This window comes from Cyrtonyx montezumae, unplaced genomic scaffold (assembly GCF_038088225.1).
Source record: "Cyrtonyx montezumae isolate F1298 unplaced genomic scaffold, pur_monq_1.0 scaffold_49, whole genome shotgun sequence".
In the NCBI taxonomy this organism is placed as follows: domain Eukaryota; kingdom Metazoa; phylum Chordata; class Aves; order Galliformes; family Odontophoridae; genus Cyrtonyx; species Cyrtonyx montezumae.
In genome coordinates, this window is record NW_027072055.1 from 364,202 (window position 1) to 380,124 (window position 15,923).

A 15,923-nucleotide genomic window follows, 5' to 3' on the forward strand; every position below is an offset into this window, starting at 1 on the left:
ATGGCACAGATGGAGCAGAGACAATGACCTGGCTCTTATGCTGAGCTCATCCATTCGGTCAGCGGTATAACTCGGCATGCTCCAAGGGGACAGGTGAAAAATGATACTCTCAGGTGTCCTAAAATCAGAGCTCTGGTGTCATTTAGGATGACCAAGAATACTCCCATTCACATTTGGCTCCCAGCTAATGCTCAGAAAGGAGGTGGCTATCTCTGAGGTTGTCTACCACAGCTTGCAGGCAGTGTTGCCCACATCTAGGTGCACCCCAGGCACCTTGTTCATCAGCAATTGTCTGTAAGTGAGCAAGTGACTCTGCTGAAATTTTTGCACATGGATGGTGGTGAGGCTCTGGAACAGATTGCCCAAGTAGGTGGTGGATACCCCATCCATGGAGGCATTCAAGGCCATGTTGGATGGGTTGTTGGACAACATGATCTGGGGGTTGGCAACGCTGCCCATGGCAGGGGGGTTGGGAGTGAGTGACTTTAATATCCCTTCCAACCTAAGCCATTCTACGTCTCCATTATGTGTGAGTCTGCGATCATCCAGCAGCCTTTCAGAAGCTGTTGGCCATGGAGAGTCACGGACATCTCCAGGGAGATGGGGAGAAGAAAATCACATCCTCTCCCGCTGAGTTGGGCTGGTCCCCTGGGACACAAAGTGCTCATACAAGCAGGCAGAGCTGCAGAGAAACAGCTGTGCCCAGGAGCAGTTCCTGTGCACCACGTATTAATGCTGGGGACATGATCGGCAGGTGACGGGGAGAAGAGAGAAAGGAGAGGGAACTTTCAGGATATGTGGGATGTGAGCAGGCTGTGAGCTCACTGGAGCAGCATTAGTCATGGCCTTTAACACCGTATGTCAAGTAAGTGAAGACAGTAAAGCAAAACTAATTGCACAGAGTTTGGAATGAGAGGTCTGAGTGTAGACAGGGTAAAGATATGGGATGTGGGAACTGATTTTCTCTGAGGACGGTCTTGATTTGTCATTATCTTCTGCACTCCTAACAGCAACTCCACGCCCAGGAATAGCAGAGAATATGCCCAACAGCAGCTCCATCAGCGAGTTCCTCCTGCTGGCGTTGGCAGACACGCGGCAGCTGCAGCTCCTGCACTTCTGGCTCTTCCTGGGCATCTACCTGGCTGCCCTCCTGGGCAACGGCCTCATCAGCACAGCCGTAGCCTGCGACCAGCACCTGCACACACCCATGTACTTCTTCCTCCTCAACCTCGCCCTCCTCGACCTGGGCTGCATCTCCACCACCCTCCCCAAAGCCATGGCCAATGTCCTCTGGGACACCAGGGCCATCTCCTACGCTGGATGTGCTGCACAGGTCTTTTTCTTTTTGTTTTTATTTTCAGCAGAGTATTCCCTTCTCACAGTCATGGCCTATGACCGTTTTGTTGCCATCTGCAAGCCTCTGCACTACGAGACCCTCCTGAGCAGCAGAGCTTGTGCCACCATGGCTGCAGCTGCCTGTGGCACTGGTGTTCTCTATGCTCTGCTGCACACTGCCAATACATTTTCTATACCACTGTGCCAGGGCAATGCCGTGGACCAGATTTTTTGTGAAATTCCACAAATCCTCAAGCTCTCATGCTCGCAATCAGACTACCTCAGGGAAACTGGATTTATTGTGGTAAGTGTTCTTGTCGTACTTGGGTGCTTTGTATTCATAGTGCTGTCCTACGTGCACATTTTCAGGGTCGTGCTGAGGATGCCCTCTGATCAATGCCGGCAAAAAGCCTTCTCCATGTGCCTCCCTCACCTGGCCGTAGTTTCCCTGTTTGTGGGCACGGTCTTCTTTGCCTACCTGAATCCCCCTTCCCTGTTCTCTCCATCCCTGAACCTGGTGGTGTCATTTTTGTACTCAGTAGTGCCTCCAACACTGAACCCCCTCATCTACAGCATGAGGAACCAGGAACTCAAGGATGCAGTGAGGAAAATGATGGCAAGGACACATTTCAGGAGGGATTAACTTCTCATCTTTCTCTACAACTGACTCACTGTTGTTCCTGTAGCAGGCTCATATTATGAATTTTCACCTTTAAAATGCTTATCTATTTCTATTAATTGATACAATTTTGTTTGCTGTTCATTTATATGTTTGAGTGTGTAATAAATATTATTGGTTATTATTCCTAAACATGCGTTTGGATTCTGTCTGCTTCTACTGAGGCATCACGCTGCTCTCTATCTCCTGGAGCCCATACGAATTCTGGGTCAGTGCTGACTCTCTCGCAGCCTCTGTTCTTATCTCTGTATCTATAGAGAAATGAGATGCCAGCAGGCACTGTGGAGGTGATACAGGCTGGATTAGCATAAGGGATGTTCGTTTTAGCCTAAGGACCAATAGATTAGTTCATCAAAAGGAATCCAATTGTGCTCATCCTGAAACTTGTTCTTGGGTTGCATATAAATTGTTCTGACTTATAGTGCACCAAATTAGAAAGTTGCTCGTTACGTTATAACAAGCAATGGGAATTTGCCATACTGGGGAGAAAAGAGCTCACAGGTGATCCTGAGGGCACTGTGTTGAGGAGGAAAATGAAATCAAAGGGAGGAAGTAGGTGCTGTAGGAAGGAGGATGTGAGGAGTCAGGGGCTGTGCTGGGGGCACACCTCCGTAGCCCTGCATGCATGCTGCCCCATGCGGTGCCTGCACAGAGCTCCCAGGGGCTGCCTGAGGGGTGGTGGAGCCGGGCTGTCCTGCAGAGGGGAATGGACACGGAGACACTGTGCTGAAGGGCTGGGGCCCCAAAACCACCCCGGAACTCAGCAACTCCGGATGTGCTGTGCTCACCTTGCCTGGATCTGCTGCTCTCTCACTGCCCCTCCTCAACAGGACGGGGGGGAAATAAATTAAACAGCTCTCAGGTGGAAACAAAAAGCACCTTATTTTTTCCTTGCTTAGAGCCTAATGATAACAAATGTTGTGTATTAATGGCTGAAATGGAAGTGATTTGCTATGTTTGTATTTCAGTTTTGTTGTCTCACATCCTGACCTTTTCTTTAACATGGAACAATAATAACTTCCTAAATTAGCCCTGTGTACAAGTTAGTTATTGCTGTTCTTGCATGAGCCAGCAGTGCACGCTTGCAGCCTGAGAGGCCAAGTGTACCCAATTATGCTCATCCTGAAACTTTTTCTTGGGTTGCTCTGGTTTCGCATAGGATGGCCCTGAATACTCCCATTTACATCTGGCCCCCAGCTGATGCTCAGAAAGGAGGTGGCTATCTCTGAGGTTGTCTATCGCAGCTTCCAGACACTTTTGTGTAGGGTATTTTTGAGAAGAAGTGTAAGCAATCCTTGCCATAACGTTAGCAATTGTTTGAAAAGTAGCACACACAAACAGAACAGAAACTGTGTAGAACAGCAGAAAGGCATTTACCAGCGAGAAGAAGATGCGTGCTTTGGCCACAGTAGCGACTAGATGAAACAACTGGAACAAACATAGCAGGTGCAGGATCGTATACTGTGAACCAACCAGATCTTAGCACATACTGCCTTTCTGTGTATATATGCTTTGAGTTATTGCTTAATAAACAAACATTAGCTTGCAAAAAAAAAAAAAAAAAGAAAAAAAAGAAATAGCCTCCAGCCCTCACAATAACTGGGATTCCGTGTTTTTACTTATTGTTTTTTCAATTGTTGTATTGTAAATAACTTCTGCATGCCATAGTGAATGATGAAAAACATCTGGATTATCCACTGGATGGTATATTAGTAACAACACTGGTCATGGTATAACAAAAATGGGTGATTTTTCTGTGGTACCAATGTTGCCTTAAGAATTAGAATTATTAGGTATTATTTAGGTTGCTGTGCGCTATTTTTTTCTATTTTTAGTGATAGATTAAATATAAATTGTACAGGATTTATGTTTCCACTGCCGGAATCCATGGAAATAACTTTTTTTAGTGTAGTCTTATCTTTTCATTATGATGTTATTAGCCTATCAATTAGCTTTTTCTTAGTTTGTCAAGGCAAAACCAGGAAAGGAATCCCAGGCAAAACCAGGAAAGGAATCCCAGACAAAGGGATGACACTGTACTGTAGAATGATTCACTCTCTTTCATCCACTAATCAGAATTTTAAAAATATGACTATGCATAACTTGAGACAAAGGCACACACTATCTTACTTCAATTTACCATATGATTCTAACAGAGAATGCTTGGGTATTGCCCAACAGATGTTTTAGTCCACTGATTCTTTCAATTGGCACCTATGTCAGGGGCCTTTAGAAGAACGATCTTGGGAAGGAACAATTACCTGCCATGAGAGAAAAGGTCTAGGAGGAGAAGCGGTTCACAGATTAAGTGCATGTTTTCTCCTTTGCCACAAGTGGACATGCCCTCTATTGCAATAGCAAGTAAAAAACCTTTGTTGCTCCACCAAGATCTTTGCCTGATAAAAATTGATTGATTCTGAGCTTTTCTTGTGCAAGAAAACATGAGGGAGGTGTGGGGATGGAGGGGAGAGTGGGAATAGAGGGGGGAATGTGGGGATATGGGGCGCAGAGACCCCATTCTCTCCCAAATGGGGGCCTCAGCAGAGCTTTTGGTTTCGCTTTCAATTCTGCATGGTATGGGTGAAAGCCGGGCGGCCATTGGTTCCAATGCGGCCCACAGGTGGAGCACACGCTGGGATTGTCTGTGTTGCAGTGCCTCAAAGCCCCTCTTGATGTGGGCAGAGTCCCAGCTTCAGGGTGGTTTGCAGCAATTGGGAGCAGTTTGGGGAATTTTTCAGGTCACTGGGGGCACTTTAGGGGTAATTCTGGGAGAACTTGGGACAAATCAGGAGCACTTGAGAGGGAGTTTGTAAAATTTTTGAGGCAGTTTGTGGCAGTTAGGGAACCGGGAGCAGCATGCGGTCCTCAGAAGGGCAAAGATAGAACCAGAGTCCATCTGCAGAGCCCCCTCAGCACTGGAATCCCAGTGGGTGGGTGGGCATGTGGGTGCAGCACACTATAGAGACATACTTGGCTAGTGGAGGACATGATTATGTGTGCCTAGGCTAAGGTCTAAGGCCTACAGGCTGTGGTGCATGTGATACAGACTCTGGTCAGTCACAGTCCTTGACAAATTCAGCAAGAAAAGAGAGATGCATAAGCAGAAAATAAGCTGTATTGGCAGAAGAGCAAAAAGTTACAATTTAGGGTGAGGTAAGAAACTGCTTGCTGCCAACAAATCAGAGAAGAAACTTAGGTGCGTGACTGCCTCGTGCTAACCCCTTACCAATCGATTATGGAGGCGTTACACGTGATTCACACCTGCAAACAATCAGGAGTATGCTTTGTATTCTTTAAGAGTTGTATTTTTTCCTATAAACTGTCACTGTTATCACTCTAATAAAGTGGCAGAGTCCGTTCTTTTTCTGCTGACAGCACACGGCAATCCAGCAGCACCACTAGGGCTGGCTGTTGATGTTCTGTTCAAAGTAGCGAGGAATGCGTCTTGACACCTCCCAGCAGCCTGCCAGAGCCAGAGCCAGAGCCTGGGGCTCCTTTGTGTTCCTCTGCCCTCCTCGCAGCACTTCTCACCTTGCCCACCCCTCCCATCTTCCCGCAGGTCCTTCTGCTGGGAGCACCGCCCGCAGCAGGCAGTGGAGGCAGTGCCAGTGCAGGACACCATGTGCATCATCTGCATGGACCCCGTGGGGGACAGCAGCTCATATGGCACCATGGTGTGCCCATCCTGCAAACACACCTGGTTCCACCGGGCCTGCGTCCAGGTTAGAGCCCTTCCCTTGCCCCGTGGGAACGGCGGGAGCTTAGCAGCATCAGGTCCCGCTCACGCTGATGCTACTTGTGTTTCTGCTGCAGGAACAGGCCATGTGCGCTGGAATTTATTGCTTCCGGTGTCCCCTCTGCAGAGACAGGGACAAGTTTATCCCAAAAATGCTCATCCTGGGGATCTGAAACCCAGTCAGGTTGGTGTCTTTCAGCTAGTTCCCAAGATGTGAGGATACATGAGATGTTCCTGCCCAGGGACTGACAACCCCGGCAGGCCTGGCCCTTTGCTGCCATTAAACCAGGCCTCAGCATCATTGGGAAGCTGGAGCTGGGGATTGGGTGGAGGAGGAAGGATGCCATGGATTAGTTTTATTTCTGGCGTAGTGGGTGCTCATGATGTTCCCTCCCTTCTCTGACAGGAGGCCAACATGGGAGGACAATGATGCATATGCATCACTACCAGAGAGGCACGAGCGCTGCAATGCCAGTGAGTGCTGTTACCCACATGGCAGGGAGCAGGGAGAGGGAGCAGGGTGAGTTACCTCAGCAGCCCTCTGGGGCTCTGCATGGGATCACAGCCTCAGCGCAGGGTTGGGGAGCATGGACTGAACAGCAGAGCTGTGCCAGGCACTCTCTGGCTCAGGTCAATTAGTCCTCATGTCCACAACCCATTTGTTTCCCCAGGCTCTGGGAGCTGCTGCTCTGCACTCCTGCGCTGCACAGGGCACCCATCGGTGCTGCTCCAACTTGAGTGAGAGCGCCTCCACCTGGGAGTACAATGCCTGCGCTGGAGAGGGCACCAGTAAGAGGCAAACAGCTGTGTGCTGCATGCTCAGGGCGGCCTTGTTTATGTCCCTTTACCCTGGAGAGGTGGGAGTCAGTCCCACCCCCAGGCAGGAGTTCAATCCTGCTCACCTTCCTGCCTCTCTTACAGACTCCAGCACCACCAGCCAGCATGGACTGGGGCCATCCCAAGGCTCCCCAGCTCTGGAGAGCAGTACTTCCAGCACCACCAGCCAGGCACCATCGGAGCCAGATCGTGGGTCCCGTGTGCCTGAGAGCAGCAGCCTGTCCAGACGGTATGGGACAGACCATGGGAGAATCTCCCCGCGTTTATCTCAAGTTGAAAATAGCTTTAATGAGCTCCGAGAGCACCATGGGAGCTGCCGTAATGCTGCCCCAGACTTGGCCAGACAGGGAAAGTCAGAGTCCTTGAGGCCCTCCCTAGCATGTGGCTACAACCTCCAGCCCAGGGAGGGCGTGCTCAGACACAAAGTCGCTCTCCACTGCAGTGCCAGGTCCCAGGTTCCACAAGCCAGCCCCAAACATGCCGTGGGAGCAGGCACCCACCAACCCCAAGTGCTGAGAGCTGTACCCACAGCTTCAGCCAACGGGCAGCACTGGGGTCCTCGAGGGGCTCCACAGCAGCTGATGGAAGCCAGTGCACACAGCCAGGGAGGGCCCGGACTCGAAGCTGCTCCCCTCACCAACGTTGTGATGCAGTGTCCCAGAGCCAGCCTTGTTTACTCTGCAGGAGTTGGTTCAGGAGGACAGAGCCAGCCCAGGAGCCAAGCCACTCCCGAGTACCACGTCGGGCCCTGAACATCAACAGCCAGTCCCAACAACGCCATGGGAGCAGCAGTTTTTGACATCTTGGGGCTGCTGCCAGATGCAGATGGGCCAGGACCTGGTTGGACTGTTGAACCTGATGACCTTTTTGGTCTTTTCTAATCTTAATGACTCTGCAAATCTAAATGCACTTGAGAGGATGTCTGAGGAGCAGATAAAAGGCTGCGGGGCTCAGGCCAAGCTGAGGAGGTGCATGGACGGCAGGAGGAAAGGGATTTTCACATCTAGAACGGAAAGAAGAAGCAGAGGAAGAAGAGGAAGATCCAGGCGAGGGGCCCTCCTCAAACCCACTACCACCGAGAAAGGCAACTAAGAAAAGTGAGAGACATGGAGAGGACAGTGATATGAGGAAGTCACTGCTACCACTATTGATGCCTGAAGATGATTGAAATCCAAAGCTCAAGAAAGGCGTTTGTACAGCGCTCAGATGAAACTGTTGTCACCTGGCTGCTTCAGTGTTGGGACAGTGGTGCCAGCAGCATGTCCCTAGATTGTAACAAAGCTCGCCAACTAGGAAGCATTGCCCGAGACCCAGCTATCAACAGAGGGACTAGTAGATGTCTGAATGGAGTTGCCACCCTCTGGAAATGAATGTTAGTAGCTGTGAAGAAAAGACATCCCTACAAAGATGATCTGGGCCTTGAGATGAGAAAATAGAATAACATTGAGAACGGCATCCCATATTTGAGAGAAATAGCCATGGTGGAAATGCTGTATGATTCTATATTAGTTCCTAATGATCCACACCATGACCTTGCTCCTGAGAGAGTGAGGAGTACACCCAATATATGTCAGAGGCTCTCAAGAACAGCAATGGAGAGGTACGTCAGTATGCTAGGATCAATGTTCCATAGATATGAGGGCCACACAGAAGACCCTCAGTTTTTGAACTGATTCTTACACTTCAAAACTTTGAACAATTTCTTCCATCACACGCTTCCATTTCTGCCATATCAACGGTAGCAGAAAGACTAGATAAAATGGAGAAGACATAGGAAAGTATACTGGAGATACTGTCCCTAGTGATTAACAGGGATGAACCCGTGGCACTATCAGAACCATCTGAAGAAGATGAGTATGATCCAAGGAATGTGAGGAAGGAGCTGACCAAACTGATGAAAGTCTCATCTATCAAATGCAAATGTTTCCCTGCTTGAGCAAATGACAGAGGTAACTCCATGTCATGTGCGGCCATGTGGAGCTAATTACATGCAAATGGAGAGGACATGGAGAAGTGGCATAAAAATCCCACTCCTGCACTGTGAGCACGGGTGAGAGAATTACAGCAAAGATCAACCACCAACAAAATTCCTCCAGTCACTGCAGGTAACCAATAGAGGGGCCCTGCCCCCAGCCAGGGGAGATAAGGGCTAGCACTCTGGCACGCTTTGTCTTTTGTCCTGCCACAGATGTGCTTCCCCTGCAGTTTTACTAACATAAGTTTCTCAGATTTTGGATAATTTTGTCTCTCCCAGATTGTTCGATTTTGTTAGATGTAATAAAATTACCATTTATCTTCAAATTGTTGCCATTGGTTTTTGCTTTTTTGTTGTTGTTGTTGTTTGTTTTTTTTCCCCCAGTCTCATCTGTTGTCTGCATACACTTCCCCCTTACCCCCCCAGCCCCCCACTACCCACGCACGGCTCTGCTCTGGTGGCTGCAGATTTTTTTTTCTCCTTCTCTCCCTTCTGTTTTTCTTGTGTCCCTGTGACAGATAACCGTGACATCAGTAAATTCCAGTAAATACCCTGAATATGTTTAACCATCAGTGGGATGGTGTCTTCCCCAGCTAAACAAGGAAAACTGAGAAAATAGAGAACCTTACGTAACTGTTCTTGAGGTAGAACCCCAGGTTCTTCCCTTTCTGTTTTTGCAAACAGTTTGATTTGCTTGTTCCACTATAGCTTGACAAGTACTTTCCACATCCTTGGAGCCATTTAGCAATAATTGCACTGCTTATTGTCAGACCACTTTTCATTGTCAAATATACCATCAACCAGTAAACAATGCTTATCATTTCAAGTGGATTAGCTGATAAACACACTGCTACATATGATTTTGTCAAAAATCCAACCTTTGTACAGCAGAGTTAAGAATACAATTAATAAAAAATTGCCTACACCACCTCTCCCATTATCCCATCTTAAACAAAGGAATAGTGAAAAGTGAAGAAGTGAAGTTTTATCTTTATAGCTATTCTAGACTTATCTTTCCATGCTGAAGCATGTGGTCATATACAGAACAAAGTTATGGGGATAGAGAAAGGAAAACAAAGTAGGTAGGGAGAAAGTAAATGATTTGCTAAATCTTACAGCAGGCAATAAACAAAAAAAATTCTGGAGATAGATCTGAAATTTGTGAAGCTGTAACCATGTTAAAGAACCCTTCTGGTTCTTTACTGAAATTGAAGGTACTTCTTGGGCTGTTTGCATACCCATTAACTTCTTTTTGTTCAATGCATCTTCCATCTTGTAAAGGTTTGTCTGATGTTAAAAGCTTCCGAAGTCATTCACTGCTATTAAGGCAAAGCCCCCATCCTTAGATCCATAGTAGTGTGGATAAAGGTGGTTGGCTGAGGTGGCTTGGAACCTTCAGCTGTTCCTGCAATTGTAGCACCTTTTGTCTTTCCCAGGATGTAATGCGTGGACAAAAGCCTCCACTAGGACAGTCATTGAGAACTCTGTGGATGCCACCCTACTGCAAGCCTCTATCATATTGACCAGGTTAGTTTGTCTCGGTAATGACTTCAAAATCCTATGGCAGTCCATATTTGCATTCTCTATGTCCAGTTTCATGATAATGGCACTTTTTGCATCCTCATCTGCCACCTGTTTATTAAGGGCACCAAGTAACCTACTGATAAATTGCATGTCAGATTCTTGTGGTCCCTGCCTAACTTGTGTGAATGATGTCTCCCTTTGTCCATCCTCAGAGAGGGTTAACAGCACCTTCAAGGCAAATTGCACTGAAGTGCACAGAGCATCTTCTGGTAGTTGTGCTTGAAGTTGTGGATTATTAAAGGGAGTGGCTCCTGTCAATTGGGCTGTACCTATCCCAAATAGGGGATCTGGCTGAGGTCGCTCCAAATTCCTAAGTGCTTCATCTTCACACAAGTGCTGCCAATGATCTTTTCATAGCAACCTTTGTGCAGGTTTCAACAACAGACTGGCTAATTGGCCACAATCATATGGCATTAATGACTGGGTAGCGAAGATATTGTCCAGCAATGCCTGAGTAAATGGCGCTCCCAGACCGCATGTAAGAACCGCCTTGCAGATTGTTTTTTATTAAATCCCAATGAAACTGTCTCAATTCTTGGGGTCCAGTCTCCCATACCAAGACTGTAAATGTTTGTGGGACAGGAATCTCCTCTTTTGCTGCCTGCTGAAATACCTTTTTAACTCTTAAAGAATACAAAGCGTACTCCAGATTGTTTGCAGGTGTGAATCACGTGTAACGCCTCCCTAATCGATTGGTAAGGGGTTAGCACGAGGCAGTCACGCACCTAAGTTTCTTCTCTGATTTGTTGGCAGCAAGCAGTTTCTTACCTCACCCTAAATTGTAACTTTTTGCTCTTCTGCTAGTACAGCTCTTTTTCTGCTTATGCATCTCTCTTTTCTTGCTGAATTTGTCAAGGACTGTGACTGACCAGAGTCTGTATCACACGCACCACAGCCTGTAGGCCTTAGACCTTAGCCTAGGCTCACATAATCATGTCCTCCACTAGCCAAGTATGTCTCTATAGTGTGCTGCACCCACATGCCCACCCACCCACTGGGATTCCAGTGCTGAGGGGGCTCTGCAGATGGACTCTGGTTCTATCTTTGCCCTTCTGAGGACCGCATGCTGCTCCCGGTTCCCTAACTGCCACAAACTGCCTCCAAAATTTTACAAACTCCCTCTCAAGTGCTCCTGATTTGTCCCAAGTTCTCCCAGAATTACCCCTAAAGTGCCCCCAGTGACCTGAAAAATTCCCCAAACTGCTCCCAATTGCTGCAAACCACCCTGAAGCTGGGACTCTGCCCACATCAAGAGGGGCTTTGAGGCACTGCAACACAGACAATCCCAGCGTGTGCTCCACCTGTGGGCAGCACTGGAACCAATGGCCGCCCGGCTTTCACCCATACCATGCAGAATTGAAAGCGAAACCAAAAGCTCTGCTGAGGCCCCCATTTGGGAGGGAATGGGGTCTCTGCGCCCCATATCCCCACATTCTCCCCTCTATCCCCACTCTCCCCTCTATCCCCACACCTCCCTCATGTTTTCTTGCGCAAGAAAAGCTCAGAATCAATCAATTTTTATCAGGCAAAGATCTTGGTGGAGCAACAAAGGTTTTTTACTTGCTATTGCAATAGAGGGCATGTCCACTTGTGGCAAAGGAGAAAACATGCACTTAATCAGTGAACCGCTTCTCCTCCTAGACCTTTTCTCTCATGGCAGGTAATTGTTCCTTCCCAAGATCGTTCTTCTAAAGGCCCCTGACATAGGTGCCAATTGAAAGAATCAGTGGACTAAAACATCTGTTGGGCAATACCCAAGCATTCTCTGTTAGAATCATATGGTAAATTGAAGTAAGATAGTGTGTGCCTTTGTCTCAAGTTATGCATAGTCATATTTTTAAAATTCTGATTAGTGGATGAAAGAGAGTGAATCATTCTACAGTACAGTGTCATCCCTTTGTCTGGGATTCCTTTCCTGGTTTTGCCTGGGATTCCTTTCCTGGTTTTGCCTTGACAAACTAAGGAAAAGCTAATTGATAGGCTAATAACATCATAATGAAAAGATAAGACTACACTAAAAAAAGTTATTTCCATGGATTCCGGCAGTGGAAACATAAATCCTGTACAGTTTATATTTAATCTATCACTAAAAATAGAAAAAAATAGCGCACAGCAACCTAAATTATACCTAATAATTCTAATTCTTAAGGCAACATTGGTACCACAGAAAAATCACCCATTTTTGTTATACCATGACCAGTGTTGTTACTAATATACCATCCAGTGGATAATCCAGATGTTTTTCATCATTCACTATGGCATGCAGAAGTTATTTACAATACAACAATTGAAAAAACAATAAGTAAAAACACGGAATCCCAGTTATTGTGAGGGCTGGAGGCTATTTCTTTTTTTTTCTTTTCTTTTTTTTTTTTTTCTTGCAAGCTAATGTTTGTTTATTAAGCAATAACTCAAAGCATATATACACAGAAAGGCAGTATGTGCTAAGATCTGGTTGGTTCACAGTATACGATCGTGCACCTGCTATGTTTGTTCCAGTTGTTCATCTAGTCGCTACTGTGGCCAAAGCACGCATCTTCTTCTCGCTGGTAAATGCCTTTCTGCTGTTCTACACAGTTTCTGTTCTGTTTGTGTGTGCTACTTTTCAAACAATTGCTAACGTTATGGCAAGGACTGCTTACACTTCTTCTCAAAAATCCCCTACACAAAAGTGTCTGGAAGCTGCGATAGACAACCTCAGAGATAGCCACCTCCTTTCTGAGCATCAGCTGGGGGCCAGATGTAAAGGGGAGTATTCAGGGCCATCCTAAGCGAAACCAGAGCAACCCAAGAAAAAGTTTCAGGATGAGCATAATTGGGTACACTTGGCCTCTCAGGCTGCAAGCGTGCACTGCTGGCTCATGTTAAGGTTTGCATCTACCAGGACCCCTAAGATCTTCCCTGCAGAGCTGCTCTCAAGGAGTTCTCCTGGTCTGTACTCATATCAGAGACTGTCCCCACACAAGTGCAAAACCTTGCACTTGATCTTGTTGAATGATGTTTCCTTGGGCTCACTTTTCAAGCCTGTCTAGCTCCCTCTGGATGACATCTCTTAATTCTGTTGTTAAAACTGCACCACTCAGCTTGCTGTCATCAGCATACTTGCACAGGGTGCACTCTATCTCATCATCCATGCCACTGATAAAGACATTGAAGAGCTCTGGTCCCAAGGATGACCCCCGGGGACACCCGTTGTGATTGGCCTCCAGCTACTGGAGACCATTTACCAGAAAGCCCTTTCCCACAGCCCTTTGGCTGCGACCTTCCAACCGATGTCTCATCCAATGAAGTGTCCACCCTTCAAATCCATCTCTCGTATCTCTTCATAGAGTTAAGGAAGTGATATGGGACCATGCCAGAGGCCTTTCAGAAGTCCAGGTGAATCTCAGAACTAAGGTTGTGTTACAGTAAAACACATCTTTTTATAGCACATACAATTAAATTGTTCATTAAATTGTTTCTTTGCCTTGCAGTACCTGCAACTGGCACCTGGTAGATAAGAGTGTTTCTGTAACTTAGCAACCTTCACTTAGGAATCCAGAGCACTGTGACTGACAGTGTCCCAGCTCTACAGTGACACAACAGTGTGGGTCGGACAGTAAGAACAGCAATAACTAACTTGTACACAGGGCTAATTTAGGAAGTTATTATTGTTCCATGTTAAAGAAAAGGTCAGGATGTGAGACAACAAAACTGAAATACAAACATAGCAAATCACTTCCATTTCAGCCATTAATACACAACATTTGTTATCATTAGGCTCTAAGCAAGGAAAAAATAAGGTGCTTTTTGTTTCCACCTGAGAGCTGTTTAATTTATTTCCCCCCTGTCCTGTTGAGGAGGGGCAGTGAGAGAGCAGCAGAGCCAGGCAAGGTGAGCACAGCACATCCGGGGTTGCTGAGTTCTGGGGTGATTTTTGGTCCCCAGCCCTTCAGCACAGTGTCTCCGTGTCCATTCCCCTCTGCAGGACAGCCCGGCTCCACCACCCCTCAGGCAGCCCCTGGGAGCTCTGTGCAGGCACCGCATGGGGCAGCATGCATGCAGGGCTACGGAGGTGTGCCCCCAGCACAGCCCCTGACTCCTCACATCCTCCTTCCTACAGCACCTACTTCCTCCCTTTGATTTCATTTTCCTCCTCAACACAGTGCCCTCAGGATCACCTGTTAGCTCTTTTCTCCCCAGTATGGCAAATTCCCATTGCTTGTTATAACGTAACGAGCAACTTTCTAATTTGGTGCACTATAAGTCAAAACAATTTATATGCAACCCAAGAAAAAGTTTCAGGATGAGCACAATTGGATTCCTTTTGTTGAACTAATCTATTGGTCCCTAGCCTAATACGAACATCCATTATGCTAATCCAGCCTGTATCACCTCCACAGTGCCTGCTGGCATCTCATTTCTCTATAGATACAGAGATAAGAACAGAGCCTGCGTGAGAGTCAGCACTGACCCAGAATTCGTATGGGCTCCAGGAGATAGAGAGCAGCGTGATGCCTCAGTAGAAGCAGACAGAATCCAAACGCATGTTTAGGAATAATAACCAATAATATTTATTACACACTCACACATATAAATGAACAGCAAAAAAAATGTATCAATAGAAATAGATAAGCATTTTAAAGGTGAAAATGCATAATATGAGCCTGCTACAGGAACAACAGTGAGTCAGTTGTAGAGAAAGATGAGAAGTTAATCCCTCCTGAAATGTGTCCTTGCCATCATTTTCCTCACTGCATCCTTGAGTTCCTGGTTCCACATGCTGTATATGAGGGGGTTCAGTGTTGGAGGCACTACTGAGTACAAAAATGACACCACCAGGTTCAGGGATGGGGAGAACAGGGAAGGGGGATTCAGGTAGGCAAAGAAGTCCGTGCCAACAAACAGGGAAACCACGGCCAGGTGAGGGAGACACATGGAGAAGGCTTTTTGCCGGCATTGATCAGAGGGCATCCTCAGCACGGCCCTGAAAATGTGCACGTAGGACAGCACTATGAATACAAAGCACCCAAATATGACAAGAACACTTACCACAATAAATCCAGTTTCCCTAAGGGAGTCTGATTGCGAGCATGAGAGCTTGAGGATTTGTGGAATTTCACAAAAAATCTGGTCCAGAACATTGCCCTGGCACAGTGGTATAGAAAATGTATTGGCAGTGTGCAGCAGAGCATAGAGAACACCAGTGCCACAGGCAGCTGCAGCCATGGTGGCACAAGCTCTGCTGCTCAGGAGGGTCTCGTAGTGCAGAGGCTTGCAGATGGCAACAAAACGGTCATAGGCCATGACTGTGAGAAGGGAATACTCTGCTGAAAATAAAAACAAAAAGAAAAAGACCTGTGCAGCACATCCAGCGTAGGAGATGGCCCTGGTGTCCCAGAGGACATTGGCCATGGCTTTGGGGAGGGTGGTGGAGATGCAGCCCAGGTCGAGGAGGGCGAGGTTGAGGAGGAAGAAGTACATGGGTGTGTGCAGGCTCTGGTCACAGGCTACGGCTGTGCTGATGACGCCGTTGCCCAGGAGGGCAGCCAGGTAGATGCCCAGGAAGAGCCAGAAGTGCAGGAGCTGCAGCTGCCGCGTGTCTGCCAACGCCAGCAGGAGGAACTCGCTGATGGAGCTGCTGTTGGGCATCTGCTCTGCTATTCCTGGGCGTGGAGTTGCTGTTAGGAGTGCAGAAGATTATGACAAATCAAGACCATCCTCAGAGACAATCAGTTCCCACATCCCATACCTTTACCCTGTCTGCACTCAGAGCTCTCATTCCAAACTCTGTGCAA

The 15,923-nt window shown here is 47.2% G+C and overlaps 3 protein-coding genes across 3 annotated transcripts; 2 read left to right on the top strand and 1 right to left on the bottom strand.

Moving 5' to 3' along the window:
- Positions 1-1,039: 1,039 nt before the first annotated feature.
- Positions 1,040-1,978, top strand: LOC136055901 (olfactory receptor 14C36-like). The gene has a single exon (XM_065747767.1). The coding sequence runs from the start codon at positions 1,040-1,042 to the stop codon at positions 1,976-1,978; it is 939 nt and encodes a 312-aa protein (XP_065603839.1).
- A 3,628-nt stretch (positions 1,979-5,606) lies between these two features.
- LOC136055881 (G2/M phase-specific E3 ubiquitin-protein ligase-like) lies at positions 5,607-7,386 on the top strand. Its single transcript, XM_065747752.1, is given in 7 exon segments — positions 5,607-5,736; positions 5,828-5,934; positions 6,157-6,270; positions 6,422-6,441; positions 6,444-6,539; positions 6,615-6,816; positions 7,272-7,386. Coding segments are annotated over 7 exon segments (756 nt in total). The 5' UTR covers positions 5,607-5,634.
- A 151-nt stretch (positions 7,387-7,537) lies between these two features.
- On the bottom strand, positions 7,538-15,777 carry LOC136055882 (olfactory receptor 14C36-like). Its single transcript, XM_065747753.1, has 3 exons — positions 14,881-15,777; positions 9,114-9,195; positions 7,538-7,590 (listed from the first exon to the last, which is right to left on the bottom strand). The coding sequence occupies exons 1-3, from the start codon at positions 15,775-15,777 to the stop codon at positions 7,538-7,540; spliced, it is 1,032 nt and encodes a 343-aa protein (XP_065603825.1).
- Between the last annotated feature and the right edge of the window lie 146 nt (positions 15,778-15,923).

Coding starts and splice junctions, on each gene's coding strand:
- LOC136055901 (XM_065747767.1), top strand. CDS start 1,040: ATGCCCAACAGCAGCTCCATCAGCGAGTTCCTCCTGCTGGCGTTGGCA.
- LOC136055882 (XM_065747753.1), bottom strand. CDS start 15,777: ATGCCCAACAGCAGCTCCATCAGCGAGTTCCTCCTGCTGGCGTTGGCA. Junction 9,196..14,880: donor ACCAGGAACTCAAGGATGCA/GTGAGGAAAATG, acceptor CCTCAAGAACAG/TTACGTAAGGTTCTCTATTT. Junction 7,591..9,113: donor GATGGTTAAACATATTCAGG/GTATTTACTGGA, acceptor TTTCCGTTCTAG/ATGTGAAAATCCCTTTCCTC.